Source organism: Stegostoma tigrinum, chromosome 23 (assembly GCF_030684315.1).
Source record: "Stegostoma tigrinum isolate sSteTig4 chromosome 23, sSteTig4.hap1, whole genome shotgun sequence".
NCBI classification, from domain to species: domain Eukaryota; kingdom Metazoa; phylum Chordata; class Chondrichthyes; order Orectolobiformes; family Stegostomatidae; genus Stegostoma; species Stegostoma tigrinum.
The window spans coordinates 22,011,545-22,034,846 of NC_081376.1; the positions used below are offsets into that span (position 1 = coordinate 22,011,545).

The following is a 23,302-nucleotide window of genomic DNA, read 5'->3' on the forward strand; positions in this document are numbered from 1 at the left end:
TTGGCTCCAAATCAGTGTTTGTTGATGGAGTTCCAGTTGGAATGCCATGCTTCTAGGAATTCTCGTGCGTGTCTCTGTTCGGCTTGTCCTAGGATGGATGTGTTGTCCCAATCAAAGTGGTGTCCTTCCTCATCTGTGTGTAAGGATATGAGTGATAGTGGGTCGTGTCGTTTTGTGGCTAATTTATGTTCATGTATCCTGTTGGCTAGCTTTCTGCCAGTTTGTCCAATGTAGTGTTTGTCACGGTTCTTGCAAGGTATTTTGTAGATGACGTTCGTTTTGTTTGTTGTCTGTATAGGGTCTTTTAAGTTCATTAGCTAACCAGGATACATGAACATCAACTAGCCACAAAACAACATGACCCACTATCACTCGTATCCTTACACACAGATGAGGAAGGACACTACTTTGATTGGGACAACACATCCATCCTAGGACAAGCCAAACAGAGACACGCATGAGAATTCCTAGAAGCATGGCATTCCAACCGGAACTCCATCAACAAACACGTTGATTTGGAGCCAATCTACTATCCCCTGAGAAAAAGAACAGGAAGTGACATCACCAATGCAGGAAATGACATCAACCCAAGGAAACCTAACCAGATAAATAGAAAGCTGGACATAACACCAGTGTTTTGTCGGAGGCTCACTGATGTTACCTAGAATGGTGACGAAATATCTGAAAACTAACCTGCCAGCTCAGCGAGCAAACTCACATCCAGAAGATTGATTAATAGTTAATCAGTTTTTGAATAAGGGGAAAAATGAGAGAGAGTTTGGCCATGAAGCATATTTCTTGCTCTTCAACATACCAAGCATCCAGTGGAATAATATGGTGACTCTCCTCAGAGGCTGACACTAATGTAGCACTAGTTTCAAATTTGGTTTATTTATTTCAAGCACATTGATTTAGATTTAGTCACCTGACATTTTGCTTGGATCAATTAATATTGAAATTGGTAGTTTTGGACAAACAAAAATATCGTCTAATTATTTTGACGTAGACCAGAATTGCAGGGTTCAGTGCTGTGAAAAAAAGCAGAAGTTGCTGGAAAAGCCCAGCAGGTCTGGGCGGCTCAGCAGTTCTGAGGAAGGGTCTGTGGACTCAATGTTAACTCTGATTTTCTCTTCACAGATACTGCCTGACCTGCTGGGCTTTACCAGCAACTTCTATTCTTATTCCTGATTTATAGCATTTTCAGTTCTCTCGGTTTTTATTCAACGTTTTTATTACTGTCCCCATCAGTCCATTGCATTAACTGTCTATTGTGTATGGGTCTGTTGGCAGTTGACCAACTGGTAAATTTTACAGGCATTTGACTTCAAAATTACTTGTATTCAGAATGTTGTATGCCTGTAATATATACAGCCTGTCTACCATCATACAGGTGGCTTCAACCAATAGGATTGTTTGGGAAATCATGATCACTGATCTTGTTTTTGCTCACCTGAGTGAATCATGCACATTTTATAATATAAGAGACCACAAAATTTTCTCTGTTCGGTCTATAAACCGGACTGAAGGTTACACAGCTGTATCACTGAAATACTTGGAGAGTTTTGCAACCTGTAAAAGTTACAAGGTGTACTTTTTATTTTAGCTCAGCAAAACATGTATTAAGAGGTAGTACTTTCAATGTCTTTGAAAGTAGATGTCTCTGAGAGTCTTTGAGGCCACTTGACAAAAGCCCTCTGTTTGAATTTCAATTTGTACCAAAGCTGTAAGTGCAGGGTAGCCAGTAATCTCAACGCCCGTGAATTGGAAATGTTGCTGCCAGGCTCTCTCTAACCAGAAAAGACCTAGGCCCAGTGGATCACATACCAAAATGACACAAGACAATCACTTTACAGACCGCAATGCAATTGTTACGAAAATCCAAGAACAATTGACAGACAATTTAACCAAATCTAGAGATCTGGTCTCCTGTTCTTCTGTACCTTGTCTATATTTTCAACACTCATCTTGATATGCGTTAAGCAGTCTGTCTCTTGCCTCGACCATAAATAAGGATGTGAATTTGGGGTTTGAGGGATATAATTCAAATTGCACGATAGTGTATGAGAAACGTCCTTCTCTCTGCCATTTGGTAAATGTTTTAAGTGTGTTACAATAAGTATTCATTCTTGTGAATTGTTTTTGTCATTAATAGCAGCTAGGCAAGTTGGTCTTTCTATTGGTTTAATTGGAATCTTGAGTGTTTGGTAACAGCGTATGAAACAGTGGCACGTGATTATGGATGCATTCTTCCAGTTGTGGCAGTGCTCATCTTGAAATTCTCTGATGAAGGGTCTAGGCCCGAAACGTCAGCTTTTGTGCTCCTGAGATGCTGTGTTCATCCAGCCTCACATTTTATTATCTTGAAATTCTATTTGACAGTTTTCCTTTGACTAGTTTTTGATGCTTTCAAAGCACACTGATATTTTTGGTTGAGAATTCATAATAAGAGTATTCTGTATTGAAAATATTTTCTCTTTTCGCTTATCTTGCTGTTATAGGTATCTTTTATGTTTAACTTGTGAGCTCAAAGCAAGTGACTGTAATATCATCTTGTCTTCTACTTTCTAGTGATCGTTCTGAACCAGCAACTGGAACATCGAAAGCAGTATGTAAAACAAAAATACAATCTGAACCTTTTTTATTGATTTTTTTTTACATCTAAGTTGCTATTTTTAAATGATAGTCGTTAGACAATGTTAATTATTTTCAAAACAGTTTTCAAAGCAATACATAAATTTAAATGTGCCATGATGCACACTTATCAGGGTATGTTCTGTAATACCTACTAAAGTGCATTCGTATTTTAAAATACTGATGGATAATATTTAGAAATAATTACCCATGTCTGCACATATTATCTGTATGTGTGACCTGATAATGGTGCAAAATAATGCACTGTATTTCACATTGAAAATGCTAGTTATTTTCTGTATGACTTGATGTTGTACAGATCAGTGTATGATTTTGAGTTTGTGGTTCAACAGTTTGCTTTGGTGAACATGAAAGTGTTCATGTGATGTCTGTCTTTATTTAGTATTACATGTGTATAGGCTATTATGTGCATTCTGTTTATTCAAATAAAGAATGTTTGAAGTGTATTATCTTCCATTTCACATTGTATCACTCAACGTTTTATGATTTAATAGGTATGTTTTTAATGGTGAAACAGGTTTCTTTACACTATGATAAGGCACATGGAAAAAACCACATTAGACTCTTTTTACTAGACCAGTACAAAGTAGATCTTAAATTACAATTTTAACACTTTATTCCTTAAAGTTCTGTTTTGATCTTTGAGCTCAAACATATGAAAATTTGACAGGTCTCACTCAATAACAAATATTCCAACATTTTTTTTTGTTTTGCCTTGTGTGGGTACAGAGCTTTTGCGCAAAAATAGAAATCATGCAGCTTTGTGGAGCTATTAAAACTAAACTGGTATTTTTGTCTGTAATGGTAATTTTAAAAAAACATACCATATATACATGATTTGTCACTTGCACACCATACAAATCCCCTGACTTAAAAACATCCCAAGCTTAATTCTGCCTGTTTTGTCTGTTTGTGTTACCAGTGAAGTGAAATTTCAATTCTGTTTTGTTTGAGCCTTTTAAAAATCCCTAAAATAAACTTGCTCATTTTCTAACAGTTTTTGCTTATGATGCGCATTGTGAATTTGATTTTTAATAAGTATAGCCATAATTACACTGGTTTGATTTTCAATTTTGACAATCATTTACTTTCATTTGGAATCTTGGAAAGTAGCTTAGAATCCTTTTTATATTCAGTTTTTCTAACTCCTGTGAATTACTTCTGTGGCTTTGCACTACATTTCCTGAAAGTTTCAACTTGTCCTGAAAGAGGCTGTTGATAAAGCTAGTGTCCAACTTGTATCTTGATTAAATCAAGCACATATGTGGTTTACAGTAAAAATTGCTCTTTTTATTTCAGCCCAGGTAAATTATAGATTGTGTATAAAGAATTAGACCTATTTTTAAACTGTGTATTACTTTGCTTAGAGCTCGTGCATAAGATTTCAAAGAATGCCTTCTAGTTGTTTCAATCTTTTTAAAATCCATTGTAGATTTCAGGGAAACTTAAGATCATGCAACTGATTTTTTTTCTTTTGTAAACTAAAAGGTCTAGCTGTCTAAGTACTTGCCTCCTGCTTAAGGACAGACTTTTAAGTATTTTTCTTGTGGACACTAAGCACTTTTGCAGCACAGGGTAGAATGTATTGCAACCATTTTCAAGTTCCAATACTTTGCACCGAGATTTCAGAGCTCATATGAATTTTAGATTTCTCGGCATTCTCCAGCATAGTTGAGCAATGCTTTTACACTACGTTTTCTACCCAAATTATGGTATTAACTAAACTGTTACATTTCACCATGCATTTTTTTATAGTCAAGAAAGTAAACACCTTTGAGTTCTAGAAGCAGGCAGAATCTAATCCATTCAGCAGTCTTTTATACACTGACTACATAAACAAACGAAGGACTCATTTTCCCGCATTCCGGACATGAATAGAAAAATACACTAACTAATAGTGTAGTAGGTTCTCAATATTCAGTCTTTCCATTACAAAAAAAGTAGTACTGTCAGTTATGAAAAGTAAGTATATTCTTCATACCTCTTCACAAAATCAAAATATGTTAGCATTGGCTTTATTTCTGTTGTCAAATCTGCAACTGCTTCACCAGAGTTTTTGAAGTGGATTAGCTGTTGACCATCCAGCAGCAGCCATTTTTCAACAACATCCCACAAACAACACAACGATAAACGAACAAAAGTTTTTTTTTGTTTATTGATTAAAGGAGGAATGTTTAAGATCTGAAAGCTGCTTGTATTTAGTTACATTCTGCTCAAGCCATTGGAGCAAGTAAATGACTGGGCTTCAGTGTCTTATCCAATGGACAAGATCTGAAAATTCTGCTTAAACACTGAGCTGTCTTGCTGAAAGACCAACTGTTCATTTTTAACAAGATTGTCACAATGCAAAAAAGGATGCAGAAAGAAGCATTGAGGCCACTGTATTGAATGTCCAATGTTGCAGGCTTCTCTGGTGTTTGGCTTGGATCACTGAGGAATAGTAATGTTCTTGGTGGCCTTGAGTTTGGAACATTGGTTCCAGTTTGTATCTTTTGGGACCTCTTGGGGTAGAAGGGGAGAGTGATTCGACTGAGCTGTAATCACTGGAGTCTAGAAGGATGAAAGAGGGTCTGATGGAAGTGTATTAAATTCTAACATGACTAGACAGACTAGATGAAAAGAGAATGTTTCCCCTGTTCAGGGTGTTCGGATGCCAGGGCCACAGCCTTGAGTTATAGAGTATGCCACTTAACTGAGATGAGGAAAAATTTCTTCACTGAGTAATGAACCTGTGGAATTCTCCTAGCACAGTTGTGGAGGCCACGTGACTGAACATAATGAAGATTTTGTTTAAGTATCAAAGGCATGAAAGATTATGCGGATAAAGCAGGATTACAGCATTGAGATAGAAGATCAGCTGTGATCCAGGTGAAAATTTGGTGCTCAAATGTTGATCAGATTATTTAAACTAAGTGAAAATTAGTAAATTTCATAGATCTTACAATTCTTAAGATGACATCAGATTTGCATACAGAAAGGCAATGTCTTTTTGAAAGAAAAGATTGACCATTGAGACAAGTTTGCACTGGGGGAGCTCTTGTACTTAGATTAGTCTTTAATCTATCAGGGTGACAGCATCTGTACGGTGGTTGAAATCTTTCATTACAAGTTAACATTTTCCATGATCTTGCCCTTGCACCACCACAGTTGGCAAATTTCTTAGGTGCGCTTGACAAATTATTTCTTGCAAAGGACCATCATGTTTAAACTTGTAATTTATTGTAATTTGTAAAGCAAAGCAAAACAAACCCCAGCAAAGAAGAAAAGTTGACCAGTAAACAATTAACTTCTTACGGCTTTCTAGCAGTAAGGTATAAGCTACATGCTTAATGTTTCCTGAAGATGGAATCTGTAATTTTGCTTCATTTATGGACACACCCAGGCTTTACTTGGCTTTTATATATATATATATCAGTATTTGCCATGGTAAAGTTCAGTAGCCATCACTCAGCAATGTTCGCTTCATTTGCCATGTATTTGTGCTACTGTTTTCTGCTTTGCCTTGATCTGTTTCTCTGTTCACATTTTTAACAGTTTTTTGAATTCATAGTTTTCCTTCATTCTGTTTTATCAAGTTTTATCCTTTTGCTCACGGAGGCAGCAGGGGAAGGCAAGAGAAAGAGGTCACAGACCTAGTTGCCAGACTGCAGGGAAAGCTCGGCGAGGTCAGTGTTTAGTGGTGGTAATGGAATATTCAAATTTATAAAGTGGGATGTTCGGTGCAAAAAGAGGAGGGAGATGAGTTTCATTCAAAGGAGTTGCATTCAAATCCTTATTTAAAAGCTGATCTATTTAAAATCCTGATTTTCATAGCATATTCAACTATTAACCCTTGCTACCTTTTTTGTTCTGTAATGTTCAGTTTGATTGCTACATGGTACAAACTTCAAGCATTTTTTTACATTTTGAAGCTAAGAGTTTGTGAATATTGTCTTTTCTTAAAGATATGGAGAAATTAACTTAAGGGAAAGGAACTTGGCACTTTAGTTTGCCCTTAAAGTATTTTGTTACCTGTCCCAAGCTACTGTTTGGTTTGACTTTTTTTTGTTGATTGTAAGGAAGTACAAAAGAGTGCCCTGGGTTCCATTTTTAAGGAGATGGTCTGCCTGTAATTAGTCTGTTTATTTACACTTATATAACTGGCGGACACATCAGCCATTAATGTTGGGCGCAAAACTCCCATCTCAGCAGTTAATGCCAAACCTGCTGCTTTGTTTTAATGTATAGCAGTGCTATTAATCATGTATTAAATTGTTGGAATCTGAAGGTTTCCATGTTTAGAAATGATATTATCTGTAACTTGTTAACTGTTCAGTTACTATACAAATGTGGAACTCCTCAATTTCAATAAATTCACTTAAGAATCTAATTATGAAGTAGTGTAGTCAATGATGTGTGCTTAAATACAAGATCCAGCTTGCACACAGCAGTTCTAATTAAATTTGTCTAAACAGTAACTAAGTAACCAAATGTTTAGGTTTTGATCATAGGGAGATGCTGGAAAGTGTGCGAATAAAATATTCTGCTCTTGCATGGTACTATGAGAGATTTTACATTCATTGCAATACAGACATCTTGTACATACACTTCAAACAGAATTCTGCAGGTTTTTTTTTCTTTATCCCAAATCATGAGATTTCACAATTTTGCTTTCAGTTTTTCAAGTTGATTTTTACAGAGCATCAGGTCTACCTGTTGATCTTTAAATAGAAGCACAAAGCCATTCTTGCCAGTTATTATAAGGCATGCAGAACATTGAATTGTTACACCCTGTGATAGAGGAAACTTACTCATGGGCATCTATTTAAAATAGAGACTGTGCAGCTGGCAAAATTGATTCATGTGATTAAATGACTGGGTTGATGTTGAGATGATACTGTAAATGGATCAGTATTTTTAGAAAGGATTAGAAATGGACACTTTAGAAAACTAGGCAAAAGCTGTCCAATCCCTGCTTCAAAATAGGTTTTAAATTGAATGTTCTAAATTTGAGATGCTTGATTGCTCACCTTGGAGCTGATGCCTTGATAACTCGCCAGTTGTTTTGGAACTTGACAGTCTAATCTAAGAGCCATTGTTTAACAGACTTATGCTAGCTGCCACTGTTCCCTTGTCATTGCATTCCATACCCACAATACATGATGGTATTTAAACAATAGAATACTGCAGAATTTTTAGTAAGTCAGCCTTTTAAGTTGCCCGTATTTCCATTTTTGGTATCGTGATGAAAGTACACTACTTATGGGATGTAGTTTTGCTGCAGCTTTGTATAGTTTTCCAAGTCAGTCAGCTGGACCCATCATCCATATTGAGTAGTACATAATGGTTGCTGGTAGAGCATCTAAGTGTAATCACTTTTTTATGAGCTTTGTATAGCTCAGCAAGACTTTTGTTTACTGGAGTTGTTGGTTTGCTTTTTAATAAAAAGGTTGGATAGCAATCTTGAATCAAAGTGTAGGCAAATTCTTAATCTCGTGTATCAATCAAAAGTTGCCAGCTGCAGGATAACCTGGTTCCATTGTATCCTTGTGATCCTCAAGTCCCTGTTGCAACAGCAGTATAACGTTTTGTTGAAAGCATCCAAAAAATTCATTTTTTGAAGTTTGGCTGTTTGAATTGGATCTCCTGTTGACTGTTTTATTTAAGTCACCTGGTGTTGAAACGGTCCCCACTTTTGTACTGAGATTTCTTGTTGATTGGCCCATTCTGATTGAGCAATTTCTTGAAATGAGCAGTTGTTTTTGTGATTACTCTAACTTGCTCAGCAGACTGTTCTGAAAACTTGTTTTCTTTTACCCCAAGCTGTCCTGTTGGCTAAATTTGCTCTCCTGAGCATTACACAATTGTAGGAATAGGTTGTGTTCTGCCTGTCCTCTGGTAGAAATAAGCTAAAAATACTTACAATGGGAGCCTTTTATAGCCAAATAAAGCTTAATGTATCTGTGGGATGGGGTAGTACCCATGAACAGTTCTTTGTAGTTTCCTCTGCACGGCCATTTAGTGGCTATGTAGCTAACTAAGGCAAATTCGTCAAAGCTTCAACCTTGTTGACGGTTAACATTTGGTCCTAAACTACTTTGTTAGAGGCCTGGATGATCGTCAAACTGGTATTATAAGCATGGTTGTAAAAGCAGCTTTTGTACACCACAAGTTGAATTTGGCCATAAGCAAATTTAAAAGTTGCTTCAAGTATTTTGTTTTCTTCTGGAAACAGTTTCCAAAGTTAAATGAAATATTTATTCTTCAGAATATCAGTTTACTTTCACATTTTTCTTTGGAAAAATGAATACAGTACTTTGGCAAAAATAGAAAAAAAATTGTAGTTTTGATGCCAGGAGAATCTCAGCCAACCATTGTAAAATTTGTATTTATTGATACTGAATCCTTGTAGTTTTAGGTATACTAATACCCCTTTTGCTTAGTTTAGTTCACCTAATTGTTTTCTATTATATGTTTGGTCAGATTCTTTATTATCCATTTGTGGGATGTGAGCATTGCTGGCTGACCAGCATTTATTGCCATACCTTATTGCCCTTGGGGAGGTATTCATGAAGTGTCGTCTCAAACCGCTGCAGTGCACTTGATGTGGGCTGATCCACAATGCCATTGGGGAAGGAATTCCAGGATATTGACCAAGTAGTAGCGACGGAACAGCAATGTATTTCCAAGCCAGTGAGTGGCCTGGAGGAGAACTTGCAGCTGCTGGTGTCCCCATGTATCTGCTGCCCTTGTCCTTCTAGATGGAAGTGGGCAGAGGTTTGGAAGGTGCTATCTGAGAATCTTTGAATTTCTGCAATATATCTGATAGTACCCTTTGCTGCTACTGACCGCTGGCAGTGGAGAGTGTGGATGCTTTGAATGTAGTGCCACTGAGGTGAGTTGCTCTGTCCTGGATGGTGTTGGTGCTGCACCCATCCACGCAGTTGGGGTATATTCCATCACACTCCTGACATGTGCCTTGTAGATGGAGAGGCTTTGGGGAGTAAGGAGGTGAGTTACTCACTATAGTATTCCTAGGATGTGGGCATCACTAGCTAGTTCAGTGTCAATGCTGGAGTCTGAGATAACACACTGTGCAGCTGGAGGAACGTGGCAGGCCAGGCAGCGTCAGAGGAGCAGAAAAGCTAATGTTTCAGGTCAGGACCCTTTCTTCAGAAACTTTTTCAACTTGTAGGTGAAATGCGCTGCAGTTGTGTTAGTGGTAGAAGAAATGAAAATAATTTTCATCACCTTGTTTGGATATTGTGCCACCTCGAATCTAGATTTCTGACCCAGAAGTAAGGACACCCGTGGTGTCAAAAGAGCCTTGGGTAATGTTGAAGGTTCCTGCATTGTATGCGAACTGAGGTTACTGACCTCCAATAATGACAACCATCTTTTTTGCACTAGGTAGTACTCCAACCAGTATAGGATTTTCCCTCTGATTCTCATTGGCATTAGCTTTGCAGAACTGGAGTCATTCCACATCAAATGTGATTAACTCCCAATTCCTAAGTGCACTCCATTGTAGTTGTAAACTTATTTCCTACATTAGCCATTCCTGCTTCCTTTTTGGAAAGAGTGCTGGTTTTGCTTTATGAACTCATGTCTCTGTGCTACATTTTTGATGGCAGTTTAAATTTAGCTGCTACCAGATTTTCATTTATTATGAAATAAATTTGCTGTATCTGATATTAACATTCATGTTGCTTTTATAATCATGCTTACAATGTCCCTGACAGCCCCGAATACACATTTCATGAATCGAGACACAGACCTGAGAGTAAATAATTTGGGATCGCATACTCGGACCAATGTTATTCCTGTCAGCACATGTTGCTACTTAAGAAACTAGCAAAAAAAATTCTAGATTACAATGGGCTGCACAAATTTTGTCTTAGATTCCAGTGGTGCTAGCTTGGGTAGTTGATTGGTTGGCAATGGCTCAAGTAAACCAACTTGTTGGAAAGGAACAGGTCTCCTTTTAATACATTATTTGAACGTCTTAAATGTCCTCACCTTTTGAAATTAATTTTTCTGCAGGCAAACTGGTATTTTTGTTTGCTAAATCTAGACCACAAAACACCATTTTTATTGAATTCAACAATTCTTGATGCTGTAGTTAAGAACAGAATAGTTTTATTAATACTAATTTCCTACATTGTTACTAATGTTGAAAGGAATACTATTCAGAAACCAAGTTTTCTGGTAATATTTAAAATTAGTTCAGGTTTGTGATGAGCAGCAATTTTATCTGTTTAGGGTTTGAATTGTGTTCTGCAGTGGTGGAGGGGATGTCACATTTGGTTGATTTTGATTGATTGACTGAGCAATGAAATGCATTTTATGTCACATCAGCACCATGCACTCCCATTAGAGTTTGGAATGAAGATGAGGTATATAGTAAGACATGTTCTGCACTGTCTCAGCAAGATGCCTAGTGTTACTGTTACTTACATGAGTGTCAGTGCTTACTCTGTATATCTCTAGCCTTGGACAGCCACATGTATTTGGAAACGGTGGTACTGAAATTTGAAAAACCATTGAGAATATTTGACCTACTTTATTGTCAGTGTAAGTTGTTCCTAATTAGAGTCATTGGCCAATCTGAGGATTTGAACAAAGTTCAAATATAGTACCAGTGCTTCTGAAGACTTGGAACACTTTGAGTTGTTGCGGTCTTACATTAGCAGATCTATGTTTTACATTTGTCTTCAAATATCGTGAATAAGATGTTAAATTAAGCCTTTAAAGAGAAATAATCCAAGCCCAATAAGGTATATTTACAGCATCTAAATACTAAACCTACTTTTATTCAACTGAGAGAGAGGCATTCGTTTGGTATTTCTGTATATGTGTCCTTTTATTATTTATCAGTCAGTTTTGACATGGGAGTTGTGCTTTGTGAATAACAAGATCCAACAGCAAGTTAATCAGCTGTCGCTGTTCCTCTCTCTAAACTGAATTGAACAGAAGGGAATCTAAACAATAATAATTCACCCTGGATCATTTTGCAGTGTGTATTTGTTTCTTGTATATGTTTACAAGTAAATGATTAATTGCAGAACTGGTTTTAACTGCTTTATAGATATCTTGGTTTGGAAGTGTTTTCTGGGATGTGGAAAAAAATTGCTTTTGCCATACCTTGCATTTGCCACATCTTAAAAACTTATGTTGGATTTATTCACAGTGTAAATTTTTACCCAGAATCATGGAATTCGGCAACACTAAAACTAGCCATTATGACACTTTTTTTCTGTGCAGTATTTCTCAACATGAGGTGCCTTGTTCATTTCCACTTTATTTGCTCAGCAGATCTTTTAAGCAACTACCTAAAGCCCCCTGAAGAAGAATTTAGGTTTTCCATTGCAGCACTTATTGGTAAAATATTGCACATTCTTCCTCCTTTTTTTGACGACTTGTGATACAAATTTTATCCCCCTCATTACCACCATCTGCCTTAGGTATATAAGAATAGTGAGTCACTTGACTTGCATGAGAGCAAAATTCAACCATTTGGCTTAGCTAGCTGCCTGTACCATTGAGATCATGGTTAATATGTCTTTTCAAATTCCACAGTCTCATCTAACCTTTGTTATTTCCCTTTCCTAGCAAGGATTTATCTTCCTCTGCCTTAAGCAGAGAGTTCCAAAGTTGCACACCTGTCAGCAATTTCTTCTCTTCTTTCCCAAAAGGGTAGCTCCTAATTATAAAACAATGCCCCTTAGTTCTGGCCTTGCAAGAGAGAACTTCCTTTCCATGTTCACTTGTCAAGATCACTGTTGTTATACATGTCAAAAGAGTCACCCATCATTCTTTTCAACTTCAGTGAAAACAGCCCAGCCTATCCAACCAAATTGTTATGTCAACCCACACCATTCAGTTATCAATCTAGTAAGCCTCTTCTGAACCGCCACAAATATATTTGTGTCCTCTATTCATTCTCTAGCAGTATTCCACCAATTCTCTTTTTTAAATCTCTGAGGCCTAGTGACAAAAAATTGCCTTCCATTTCTCCAGTGTAACTGAGTAACATTCTGATGCACCTTCATTGTTAACCCATACTATTTTTTGAACATCTTTATGATGTTAAGATATCCAAATTTGGTTAAACAATGTAAAGAACTGTTCTTTTGCCCTATTGCCTCGTTGAAAAAATATTTATGTGGGGGCAGTTTGGATAAATTTCATGTAAGAGATGTGTGCAAATTAATGGCAAAGTAAATTTTCAAGTTTGTTTGTGTCCCATAACTCTTTGCTAACCATAAAAAGGTACATACAAAGGCCAAAACCTTCCTGCTGCAGGAATTAACAAAGCATTGAATCTTAAAGTGGAAATGTTTCTAGTTGAAGGCCATCTTGGAATTTATACATTTTAAATGTTAGAATTGCAAGTTTTGAGTTTTGCTTATTCCCCTTTAGTCCATTAACACATTTTGATTATTAGCAAACAAGCATAAATGTTGCTATATGTTGGACTTAGATCATAACGTAGAAAGCACAAAAAACAAAGCATTTTTCTCAAAATAAATCCTGTTTTTAAAAAACTTCCTGGGTCATAAATAGAATATAAATTGTGGAGATTGGCCCATGCTTCCTTAAAATAATGAAAAAATCTTCTGATACGCATGTATCCTGCCAACTTAGATGACAATAGTGGCAACACAAGGTAGACATTTGGCTTAGTGGCTGCAAAGTACATGGTGAATGTTTTGATGAGCAGAAGGAAGGCAACACAAGATATATGTTCATGATTTAGGCTTGGGTGTACAGCATGTAATTTCTGAATTTGCAGAGGCACACAACTTGTAGATATTATGAATTGAGGAGGATAGTGTCAAGACTTCAAGAGAACGGGGACCAGCTGCTTGGAATGAATGAGTAGGTAGCAGATGAAATTTATTAGAGATGTGTGAATTTTGATCAGAAGGATGACAATATGAAATGAGCACAGTTCTGAAGGGATGCAGGAACACAGTTTGAGAAAATGTGCCTACATCTTTGAATTTTCCAGAACACATTGAAAAATATATCTGGGAACTTCGAATTTTTCACAAAGACAGTAGAATAAGCAAGAAAATATCGGTGGAACTTTAAAAATACCTGATTTTAACCTTAACTAGTGTATTATGCCCAGTTTTGGGTTAGTAGACATTGGAAAGGATTTTGAAGGCATTGGAATGGATGTTTTCAAAAAGAGAACATCTGTGAAGTGGTTCCAGGGATGGGGGACTTCAGTTATGTGAACAGGTTGGAGAAGCTTGGGTTGCTCCCCTTTGGAGAGAAGGTTGAGAGTATAAGAGTTGTTCAAAATCACTGGGAGTCCAGATACTGAGCAAATGTTAACATTGGTGAAAGGGCCAAGAACCAGAGGACTACGTAAACTTAGTGGCCAAAAAAAAAGCAATGGCAACATGAGGAAAATCATCCTTGCACAATGAGTAGTTAGGGTCTGAAATACACTGCTTAAGTCTGCTGGAAGCACGTTTAAGTTTGATTTCCTCCCTGTGCAAATGGAAATTGGATAAGGAGTACCAAAAGAAAAGATTGGCAGCAAAATGGGTGAAGTGTGAAGAAACTGGACAAGCCAAGTTGCAGTTTGAGAGCCAGCATGGGCGTGAGGAGTCCGATGATCTCCTGTCTTGACTGTTTTTATTGTAGAAACTGCATATTTCAATCTCTGTACTGTCCTGCCAGGGGTTGCACTGCAGCATATTAGTTTTGTTGTCCCAGCTCCTCTCCTAATACAGTAGGTAGTCCAACCGTTTCTGCTTTGCAGATGTCACAAAGCTGTTCTGCAGAATGTAAAATCCAAACATTTTGTAAAACTAAGAGTAGAATATGACTTCAAAATGGGGTCTGCATTTCAACTGTGTTGGAATCAAGTTATTTGACTTCCAATCTCTTGTCCCAGCTCCCCCCAGAACAAGACTCCATGTGAACTTAACTTTGTGTATGCACTTCCACAATGGTGTATAATGCATGTCACATTAATTACACCTTTCTGCCAGTGTTGCTGCAGAAAGATCTTGTGCCTCCCAGGTTTTTCATCCAGGTGTAACTAATTCTAACTTGTTAAGGATATTTTTCTAATTAACCAGTTGAGTGTTACTGTACACATCTGGACTTCACCCTGGGAATCCTGGTCCGGAGGTGGGGGCACAGCCCCTGTGCTGCAAGCATCCAATTTTAAATTTTTACTATTTTGTAGATTTCCCTGTTTCACTATTCTGTATCACATCAAATAAATAAGGACAGGGTGCATGAAGCGGGTAAACTAAATCCAGTCAATGTGGTCTAATTGATTTTTTTTTCCCCCCTGTAATTACATTTTCACGTGATGATTTTATATTCAGCTTTGATTCCCTGTTTGTGGTGCTGCTGATCTTGTTTTTGAATCCCAGTTCATGATGTAGTCACATGCTGCAGTAGATAATACCTTAACAACTTCTGTCTTCATCCAGAAATAGTGCTGTCACTCTGAAAGAACATGATTGATTTTAAGAGTACCTATTATTGTCCACTCCAGAGAAGGTAATTTGGAGGCTGACTGTGCTGCTGATGCAGTTAAAGGACATGTTGTTTCCTCATTCTGTGATTCTGAGATAATTGCCAGACCACTGGACTTCAGTTGTACCATTCAATACAAATCAGAAATGCTTTATACCAGGAACTGAGCAATGGAGTAGCAGCACAAAATATATAAATACATGTAGATTTTATTCTTTAATTTCAAGCATCAACTGATTATTGCTTTCATATGAAGTATAGTGTTTCTTGGCAAAAAGAGTTTCTCACTATTTGAAATGGAATGGAAATAAGAAATGGAAATAGAGTGCATTAAGAACCACTGCCATCCTTGCAGTCAATATACTTGTATACCATCTCCCACTACCAATAAAGGCTTATATGAATGGATTATTTGGGATTATTGTGCCTATCTTGTTTCAGCCTGTCTTTTTTTTGTGATCTGCCTTTAAATGAGAAGAAGTCAGCTTGCATGTATGTACTTACTCTGTAGGTTGGACTTGATGTCTCCATCACGTTCAAATATACAAATAGGAAATTGTCTGGATTAAAGTCATGATCCCAGTTATACTTTTAATCACTGGAGTGCAGTTTTGAATCTTGCTTAATTTTTAACCCCATTGTCATCACTACATCCTTAGCAGCTCAAAGCATTGTAAGGGTCTCTTTCTGTGCTGTATGACTGCGACCTTAATTGAAGCTGACACTTTGCTTTGCTCTCCAATTGCAACCTATTCACTGCCCTGCCTGTCCCTCCATGAGCACAATTCTCTTTGGAAAGTATTTTCACCTTAATACAAGATTCATTTTTTTTCTTTCCCTCTCTCTTTCCCCTCTCTTCCCTCTCCCTTGCCCTGTCTCACCACATCAAAATTTTCTGCAAAATATTTAAATGCTTTTGTTAAATGTGTAGCAACTGTATGCAAAATCACTTCTGCTTTAGAGTTAAGCTCATACTGTTATTCATCTGTTCATCTATTAAAATGTAGTCTGATTTACAAAAGTTGTATTTAAGAGCGTTTCATTATAGTGTGAACTTTTTTCTTAACTTCCTCCCACCCCCTCCCCCCCAATACACAGACTCAATGCATGTACACTAACTGTGCGTATTCTGAAAGAATGTTTACTCAGGTGAGTTTGTTACTAAAATGTGAGAGTAATGACCAGACTGTCTATTTGGGTTTGAAATATGTGCCTTATCATGGTTTAAATGTGAATGTCTGTATTTAATTCTTCCATTAACAGATTGATGACTCTGGAACATCTATCTCTCTGGCCCAGCTTACAAAGGTAGAAAATGTTTCTTTTTTGCTGTTAGTGGTGTTTTTTTCCCCTGCAAATTCAATTCATTACAGAGTTTTTAATTGTACTAAATGTTGCACTAATCTGTAATTGTCCCATGCATTATCTAATGCAAATTTACATTAATGCATTGTATATTTTGCATAATGTTACATATATTCGAATGCATTTATGATGTCATTAAAAGTATTGTATTTTATGTGTAAATGTTAGTAACGTGAAACATTAATACATACTGAATATCCTGTAAAGAGTGAGTGATATGGGGAAGATGGAAGGGGAGTCCCTCGACAGCCTCACCTAGCTACCATAATGCTCGTCTACCTCAGTCAGCCTTGAAAATACAGCAAGATAAAATCATAGCTATTTGTCTTTTTTAAATCTGGGATGTAGTGAATGCCGGATGGGTTATTTCACCTCTGATGGCTTTGAACATCTCTCCAATAAAGAACGTGGTAGAAGAATGAAAAGCCCCAGATCACTGGATACCGTGATTGGTACGAAGGTTCTCGCCTTTAGCACCATCAAATCAGTGTATCGCTGTAAACAAAAAGACTGTTATCTCAGCAATTCAGCCAGGAAATAAAAACTACCTCTGTTGTTATTGAAACTATAAATTTTGTGTGTAAGTTTTTCCTGAATTTTATAGCAATGTCTACAATTGAATAACCGTGAATTGAATAAGTGTATGCCAATCCCCTATGTTGTATTGACCCATGCATAGCTTAGCATTGACCATGTAAATGTAAACCGTTAAACACAATAAACTATGTTCTCTAAGACCATATGTTGGAAAGGGTCTATATGGGTGGTCATTTGTTTGAACACAGACTGTAAATCAGTGTGATTTTTTTTTTGTTGTTTTTGTGTCTTGGCTGATCCCTAGAGAGAGACAAATGTTAGTCATGTTAGTGAATGCTTGTGCCATGAGGGGGGGAAAGATGCAGAAACCAGTTACCACTCAATATATTTACATTATCTAAGCTTACTGTACTTGCCCTGCTGATTTGTAGATTTCACTAGACCAGCCGAGTTCAAACCCAGAGTTACACTGCACAGGAAATGCATTTTTTTAGGGATAGAAGATCTGCAGAACCCCACAAGCATTCACTGGTATCTGCAGTTGCTCATTTGTAATCTCTCTTAATCTAATGTAAAAAGCTGTTTGGGTTCAAAAAAGTCTGTTTTGAGTGAGTGGTACAGTTAAACCTTGATGGGATCAATCTCTATTTGCTGCATCATGGAATGAAAGCTAAATACTGCGTAACCCTTAAAGGATGGGTACCCATGACATTTTGTCATCTGATGAACTCTTAATTTACACTCATGACGTGGATTTAAATGTTCCGGTTTGCATCTTGTTGAGTGATGTTCGATCACTGAGATTCATTCATCCATTGAAATGTAGTGGTTTCTTTGTGTAGCCTTCTGTATTCCCAGTGATTTGGTCCTAACTATTTGTGACATACGTAAATGCAGTTTGTGAATTCTGTTTGAAATAGAGGTTGCGTTGGAATATATTTTCATTCTCAACTTCAGAAGTCAGGTCCTAAATGGGAGTGGTCACGGATGTTCAGCAACTTGTGACCTCCCTCTTTTTCACTTATATATCAGCATTCCATATGGATATATGGATATCTTGTTCATTCATCCATCTGCATGGGTGGATTTTGTACTGCATGGAAGAAAGAGTATTTCCTCTTCACTAGTAGAAGTGATGCATTGATTCCAGAGTTCTGCTTGAAATCTGCTGTACTTACAAAGAAGGCATTTCCTAGCTGCAACTCATACTTCTACTGTTCACTCTTCCAGTAGGTTACATCAAATTCCAAGGACTAGCCACAAAGAAAAGGTTCAAAACTGACCAGTGTTTCTCAAGAACTGTAATTTTGCTTGTAGCAAAACTAACTCCACAATATTCAGAGTTGATAGATTTATATTGAAGTATTTGTATTTGCTTAGTGTCATATGATAGGAAAGTTTCCTCAATCCAGATTATTTCTAATTTGCTTAATTGGCTGATATCAAGGAAGTTGTTCAAATCATGCTATGACTATTTGGCAAGCACTTGAACAAAATAATCTTGGTGTCTCGGCTGGGTATCTAGTCCATAGTATCCAACTTGGAGAAGTTCAAATTTGCTGCACGAACGTCCAGAAGCTTGCTTTATGAAGGTAAGTGCTGCAGTATAGCAGCATTTGAGTCCTGCCTGGGAAAGCTTCAGTCATTCAGCTGGAAAACTAGACTTCCTAACTGAAGCATATGATATGAAATACACAAGATGATAACGCAAAAGAATCCATGGTTTGTCTGTATATCAAGTTGTGTATGCAGGCTGTTTGGGCCATTGGAAGATGAAGATAATTGCTTATCTTCATCACTTGATACCCTTTAAATTGTTTGCTGCATGCACAGTGCACCAGTTATTGAATCTTGACTGAAATTTCTGAACTTGTGATTTCTGAATTTCATCTCTCCCTATCACTTATTGATCACTCTGAATTTGAAATTTTATTTCATTCGTGAGGCTTTGAGAAGATCTTGGTTACAACTTGGAGTGCAATATTTATAAGTCTTGAAATTGGATCAGCCAATGTTAATTTTTCACCTGTCTCCATTTGTGTGGCACATATATTCTGCTGTGTTGTCTAGCCAGAAGGGAAAAGGTTCTTGTTTTCCTTCCTTGCCAAAATCAGTAATTTACAATATTCATTCTTGGGTCTATTGTGCTCCCCATTCCTTGCATAAATTTTTCCATCATATTTCAAATTCCAACAATTTAAACCCTGCTAGCTTACCTATCAGCTGACTTGACTACAGATTTAATTTCTGTGTTGGATTCTGCATCACTAGTTTTAGCTTAGAATAAAACTTGTTCCTGATGCACAATATTTGAGTAGATTGGATTCCCTGCTAAAAGTCATGGATTTTAAGCTCCCTGCTTTTTTATATAGTGATCTGGGATTGCTTCCTGAATTGGGTAGTGTAGGAATAAAAATCTAAATGACAGGATTGGTTTAAGGTTTTGTTTTACTGTGTGGAATGATTTGAAGAATCTGAAATATTGCAACTAAAGGCGAGAATACATGAGTTGTTTGGCACTAGCAAAATAAAAACAGGCCCACTTTCAGGTAATTATTATGTAGAGAGAATTTCTTCTGTTCACAATTGTTTTTTCTATCTGCAGTACCTAGAATAGTGAGTCTTTTGAATTATGTCACTCAGTTAACTATACTGCTGTTTGCAAATTTATCTTACTTGAATATTGCTACCATTCAATTTCTTAGAAGTATGATATTTGACCAATCTCTGCTTCTGAGGTGGATTCTGAAATTAACACGTGTAAATGTAGAACTTTGAGGTAATTGCCACAATCATTGGTGGTTGAGTTGTTGGGTTATCCAGCTTACTGGTCTGGATAATGAAGGGATATTAAGGAGAAACTCAAAATATAGTTTCAAATAATGAAGCTTACAAATTGGCAAGTTGAGTGTCTTCTCCAAGTTAGTAGGGTGGTTAGTTAGAATGAAGTCTGGGAATTGCCAAGTTATGATACAGGACAAGGAAACCGTTCAGATCACAGAGTTGGGGAATTTTGTTCTAATATGAGTAATCATTGTCAAAAGTTTTATATCTGGCTGGATTCTGTTACAGGGAGGATATCACCTTGTGGTTGAGCATTTTCCTGAAATGTTAAGAGTTGTGGTTAGCTGATGACAATACTTCAGTTTGTTCACTTTATGACAATGCAGGTGTTATCTGCCTATTATAAAGGGGGTACTGTGCTTAGTTGAGAGATTGCTAATTTACTCTGTAATACCTGAACTACAGCAAGTTATCCATGTTAAGTGAATGGATTGTACTTGATGCTAAGTTTTTCAGAATAAGGGAAATGCTGTCAGTTATGTGCCACTTGTCTGGGTGATTTTTTTTTTTGCTTTGGACAAAGCCTCAGTGTGTGCTGAATCTGAATGGATGATAAAAAGTGCCAGTGTAATACGCCTAGAATTGCTTGCAGACCATCAACTACAATGATTGCATTAAAATAAATGCTAGGCTCATTTTAGATATTGTCTGAAATCTCCCCATCGAGCTGCATGATGGCAGGTCTGTGGGGTTTGACTGCACTAACACTTTTTGATCTTGTGCAACTATCTCATCAGTTTAGTTACAAATTGCAGTTTCACTTGGTGTTGAATTTGTAGAAGCAAAAACGCCCAATTTTTTTTAATGTACATGGATGTTTGTCTAAAGTACCATAATGTGCAAGGTGTGACAGTTAGCTTCTTGTCAGTTGGTACACAGACAATGAGCTAATTGGCCTCCCTCAGTGTTTTAAATTTTCTGATTCTACTTTATTATGTGGCCCAGTTGAGGGCCATAGGCTTGCAGAATAGTGAACCCAATGCAAAATCTTCATCCCTTATGTAATGGTATTTTAATGCAGTTAATTTTAATTACATCTTTTTTAAGAACCTGGTACTTATTTCAAGTCTAATTAACTTGATGTAAGCAGGCCTTGAAAATAAGCACATTCTATTACGTCTAAGTTCAGATTTTGAAGAGTTAATTTCTAATTAAAATGTCTACATACCAAATGAAGTTGTAAATTTAGAACTTAAATATCCACCCACACAAGCAGAATTTTAGATGAATTCAACTATGAATTTCCAGTGAAATGTCAGCAGAGATGATCATACCAAGTGTTTACTGTACGTGCATGTGCTGTGCTGCTAGTGTTTGAGAGAGTGTAAATTGTGTGGAATAGAACCCAAATGGCTAGAAATGCTTTTGTGAGAGCATTAAAAGACATTCTCTGCTAGGTCTCTAATACTGGGACTGTCAGGATAGTCAGAGGTGTTATTGTAAATTCGATGATACGTAAGGTTCACAGTTAGAGGGTATATCCCTTGCCCAGCTTAAAATAGATTTTATAGATTTCTTCACAGCTAGCTTTGCTTATAAGCAAGTTTACTTTTCCCCCCCTCCATTTAATTCAAAATATTGCTTTTTTTTTTAACAATCTGGATCTTTGAACTTTTTGCACTGATTTTGCACAAAGTAAACAATATTCTTATCCAGTTCATTCTGCTATTGACCATGCATTCATCATTGGCTTTGTCTTCTGAGACAGTGCCAGAATCCATGAAACATGGTTGTCGTTTTCATCTGGTCAACAGCTCATCCAAATAAGCTGCTTCAGTAAAGTCCTTCCTGGCTAAGTTTGTTTAGCAAAAGAGCACCTTCATAAGAAAAAAGACAAATCTGATGTTAGTTAGGATTGTTTTTATAATTGAAACTTTTGAATGGTCAACATCGACCTGGGAAAATCCTCCTTATATGATTGTGACATGGCATTAGGGATTTCACTGGAATCCTTGGAACATGAGCATTATAATGTCTTTGACTTCCTAAAAGTATTATAATTCGGCTACAGGTTACAGGCTTGAGGAACTCTTCCTCCCTCCCCAAGCTAAGCGACAAGCTGGATGGAAGATGGTTTTATGTAAGTGGACTGACTTATTGATTATACAAGAGCAAAAGGGACAGGGCTTCCTGCTACTCTTTACAGGATGTGGACTGGAGTGTACAATAAATTCTAGGTGGTAATTATTTTTGTAACACACGCCTATCAAACAGACGGCCAATCTGGCTGAAGCTAACGCCTCAGAGGAAGATAAAATTAAGGCAATGATGACTCAGTCTGGTCAAGAATATGATCCAGTCAAGTAAGTTGTAAAAAAGATGATATTCAGAATTTCAATTTGGTAAATATTCCACAGATGGAAGCTGATAATGTATAGTAATGTTTTTACTTTTTTTTCCCCTCTTAGTTACATGAAGAAACCTTTGGGTCCTCCTCCTCCAACATATACATGTTTTCGTTGTGGAAAACCAGGCCATTATATTAAAAACTGCCCAACAAATGGGGTGGGTAAACATGGTTCAACCTTTTATTTCATAGTAACAATACTTTGTGTTCCTCTTGAAGTGGAATCCTGAATCTCCCTGCTTTCCCTGGCCAATGGTTAAACTGGAGGATCGAGTTGGTTTGTTGGAACAATGTTGCTCAAGGCTGTACTTCTTTTTGTATTGACCTAGCGTTTTCCAGAATTGAGATTTCAGTGCTTCTCTTTGTGGTGTCCACTGAAGCACTTGGTCATCTTCTGGTAATGTGACCAAATCTAAAGATACTAGACAATTTCACCCCATCATCCATTATTTGCTGCTGAGATGGATGGATTTCCTGCTAAATATTCTTGGTAGAGTTTCATTATAACAAATTATGACATCAGAATAATTAAAATCCTGTTTTTTGTCTTGGTTTTAGGCATGCCAGGCAAATTGAAATCTGGTTCTGTGGAAAAATTGTTCCTTTGTTTTGTTCCAATGTGGTTCTCAGTACTCTGCAATAAACTATACAGCTCAATCGTTGTACTTGTGTATCAACTTCAAAGTCAAGTTTGTAGCTCTGGGTTGTGTGCTAAATCAGCACTAAATTCTTTGACTGCAACAGATTGCTAAGGGCATGGGAGCAACTCCATTGCCAGCAAGTCACTTGCTTATAATTTAAAAATAAATACTTCAATTTTTCTTTGCAAAAATTCAGGACAAAAATTTTGAAGCTGTGCCCAGGATTAAGAAAAGCACAGGGATTCCCCGCAGTTTTATGGTAGAAGTTGATGACCCCAACATGAAGGGTGCAATGCTCACCAATACTGGGAAATACGCAATACCAACAATTGATGCGTAAGTATTTAATATTTATTGTCCTGCAATACTGAGCTGCTTATCCAGTGGATAGTCAGTCTTAGTTAAAAATCCATAATATATAATCTAG

General features: G+C 37.0%; 1 protein-coding gene across 13 annotated transcripts in view; it reads left to right on the forward strand.

The window, feature by feature from the left end:
* Positions 1-23,302, forward strand: part of rbbp6 (retinoblastoma binding protein 6) — a 56,132-nt gene that overhangs the window by 14,075 nt on the left and 18,755 nt on the right. Inside the window, exons 3-10 of one of the 13 annotated variants that reach the window (XM_048552429.2) lie at positions 2,569-2,605; positions 6,228-6,317; positions 16,240-16,290; positions 16,405-16,449; positions 21,899-21,967; positions 22,102-22,190; positions 22,296-22,392; positions 23,072-23,211. In XM_048552429.2, coding sequence (XP_048408386.1) covers positions 2,569-2,605; positions 6,228-6,317; positions 16,240-16,290; positions 16,405-16,449; positions 21,899-21,967; positions 22,102-22,190; positions 22,296-22,392; positions 23,072-23,211 — 618 coding nt within the window. Of the gene's footprint in view, positions 1-2,568; positions 3,099-6,227; positions 6,318-16,239; positions 16,291-16,404; positions 17,242-21,898; positions 21,968-22,101; positions 22,191-22,295; positions 22,393-23,071; positions 23,212-23,302 lie in introns of those variants that run through there. The other 12 variants (XM_048552431.2, XM_048552430.2, XM_048552432.2 and 9 more) reach the window with 12 other exon arrangements.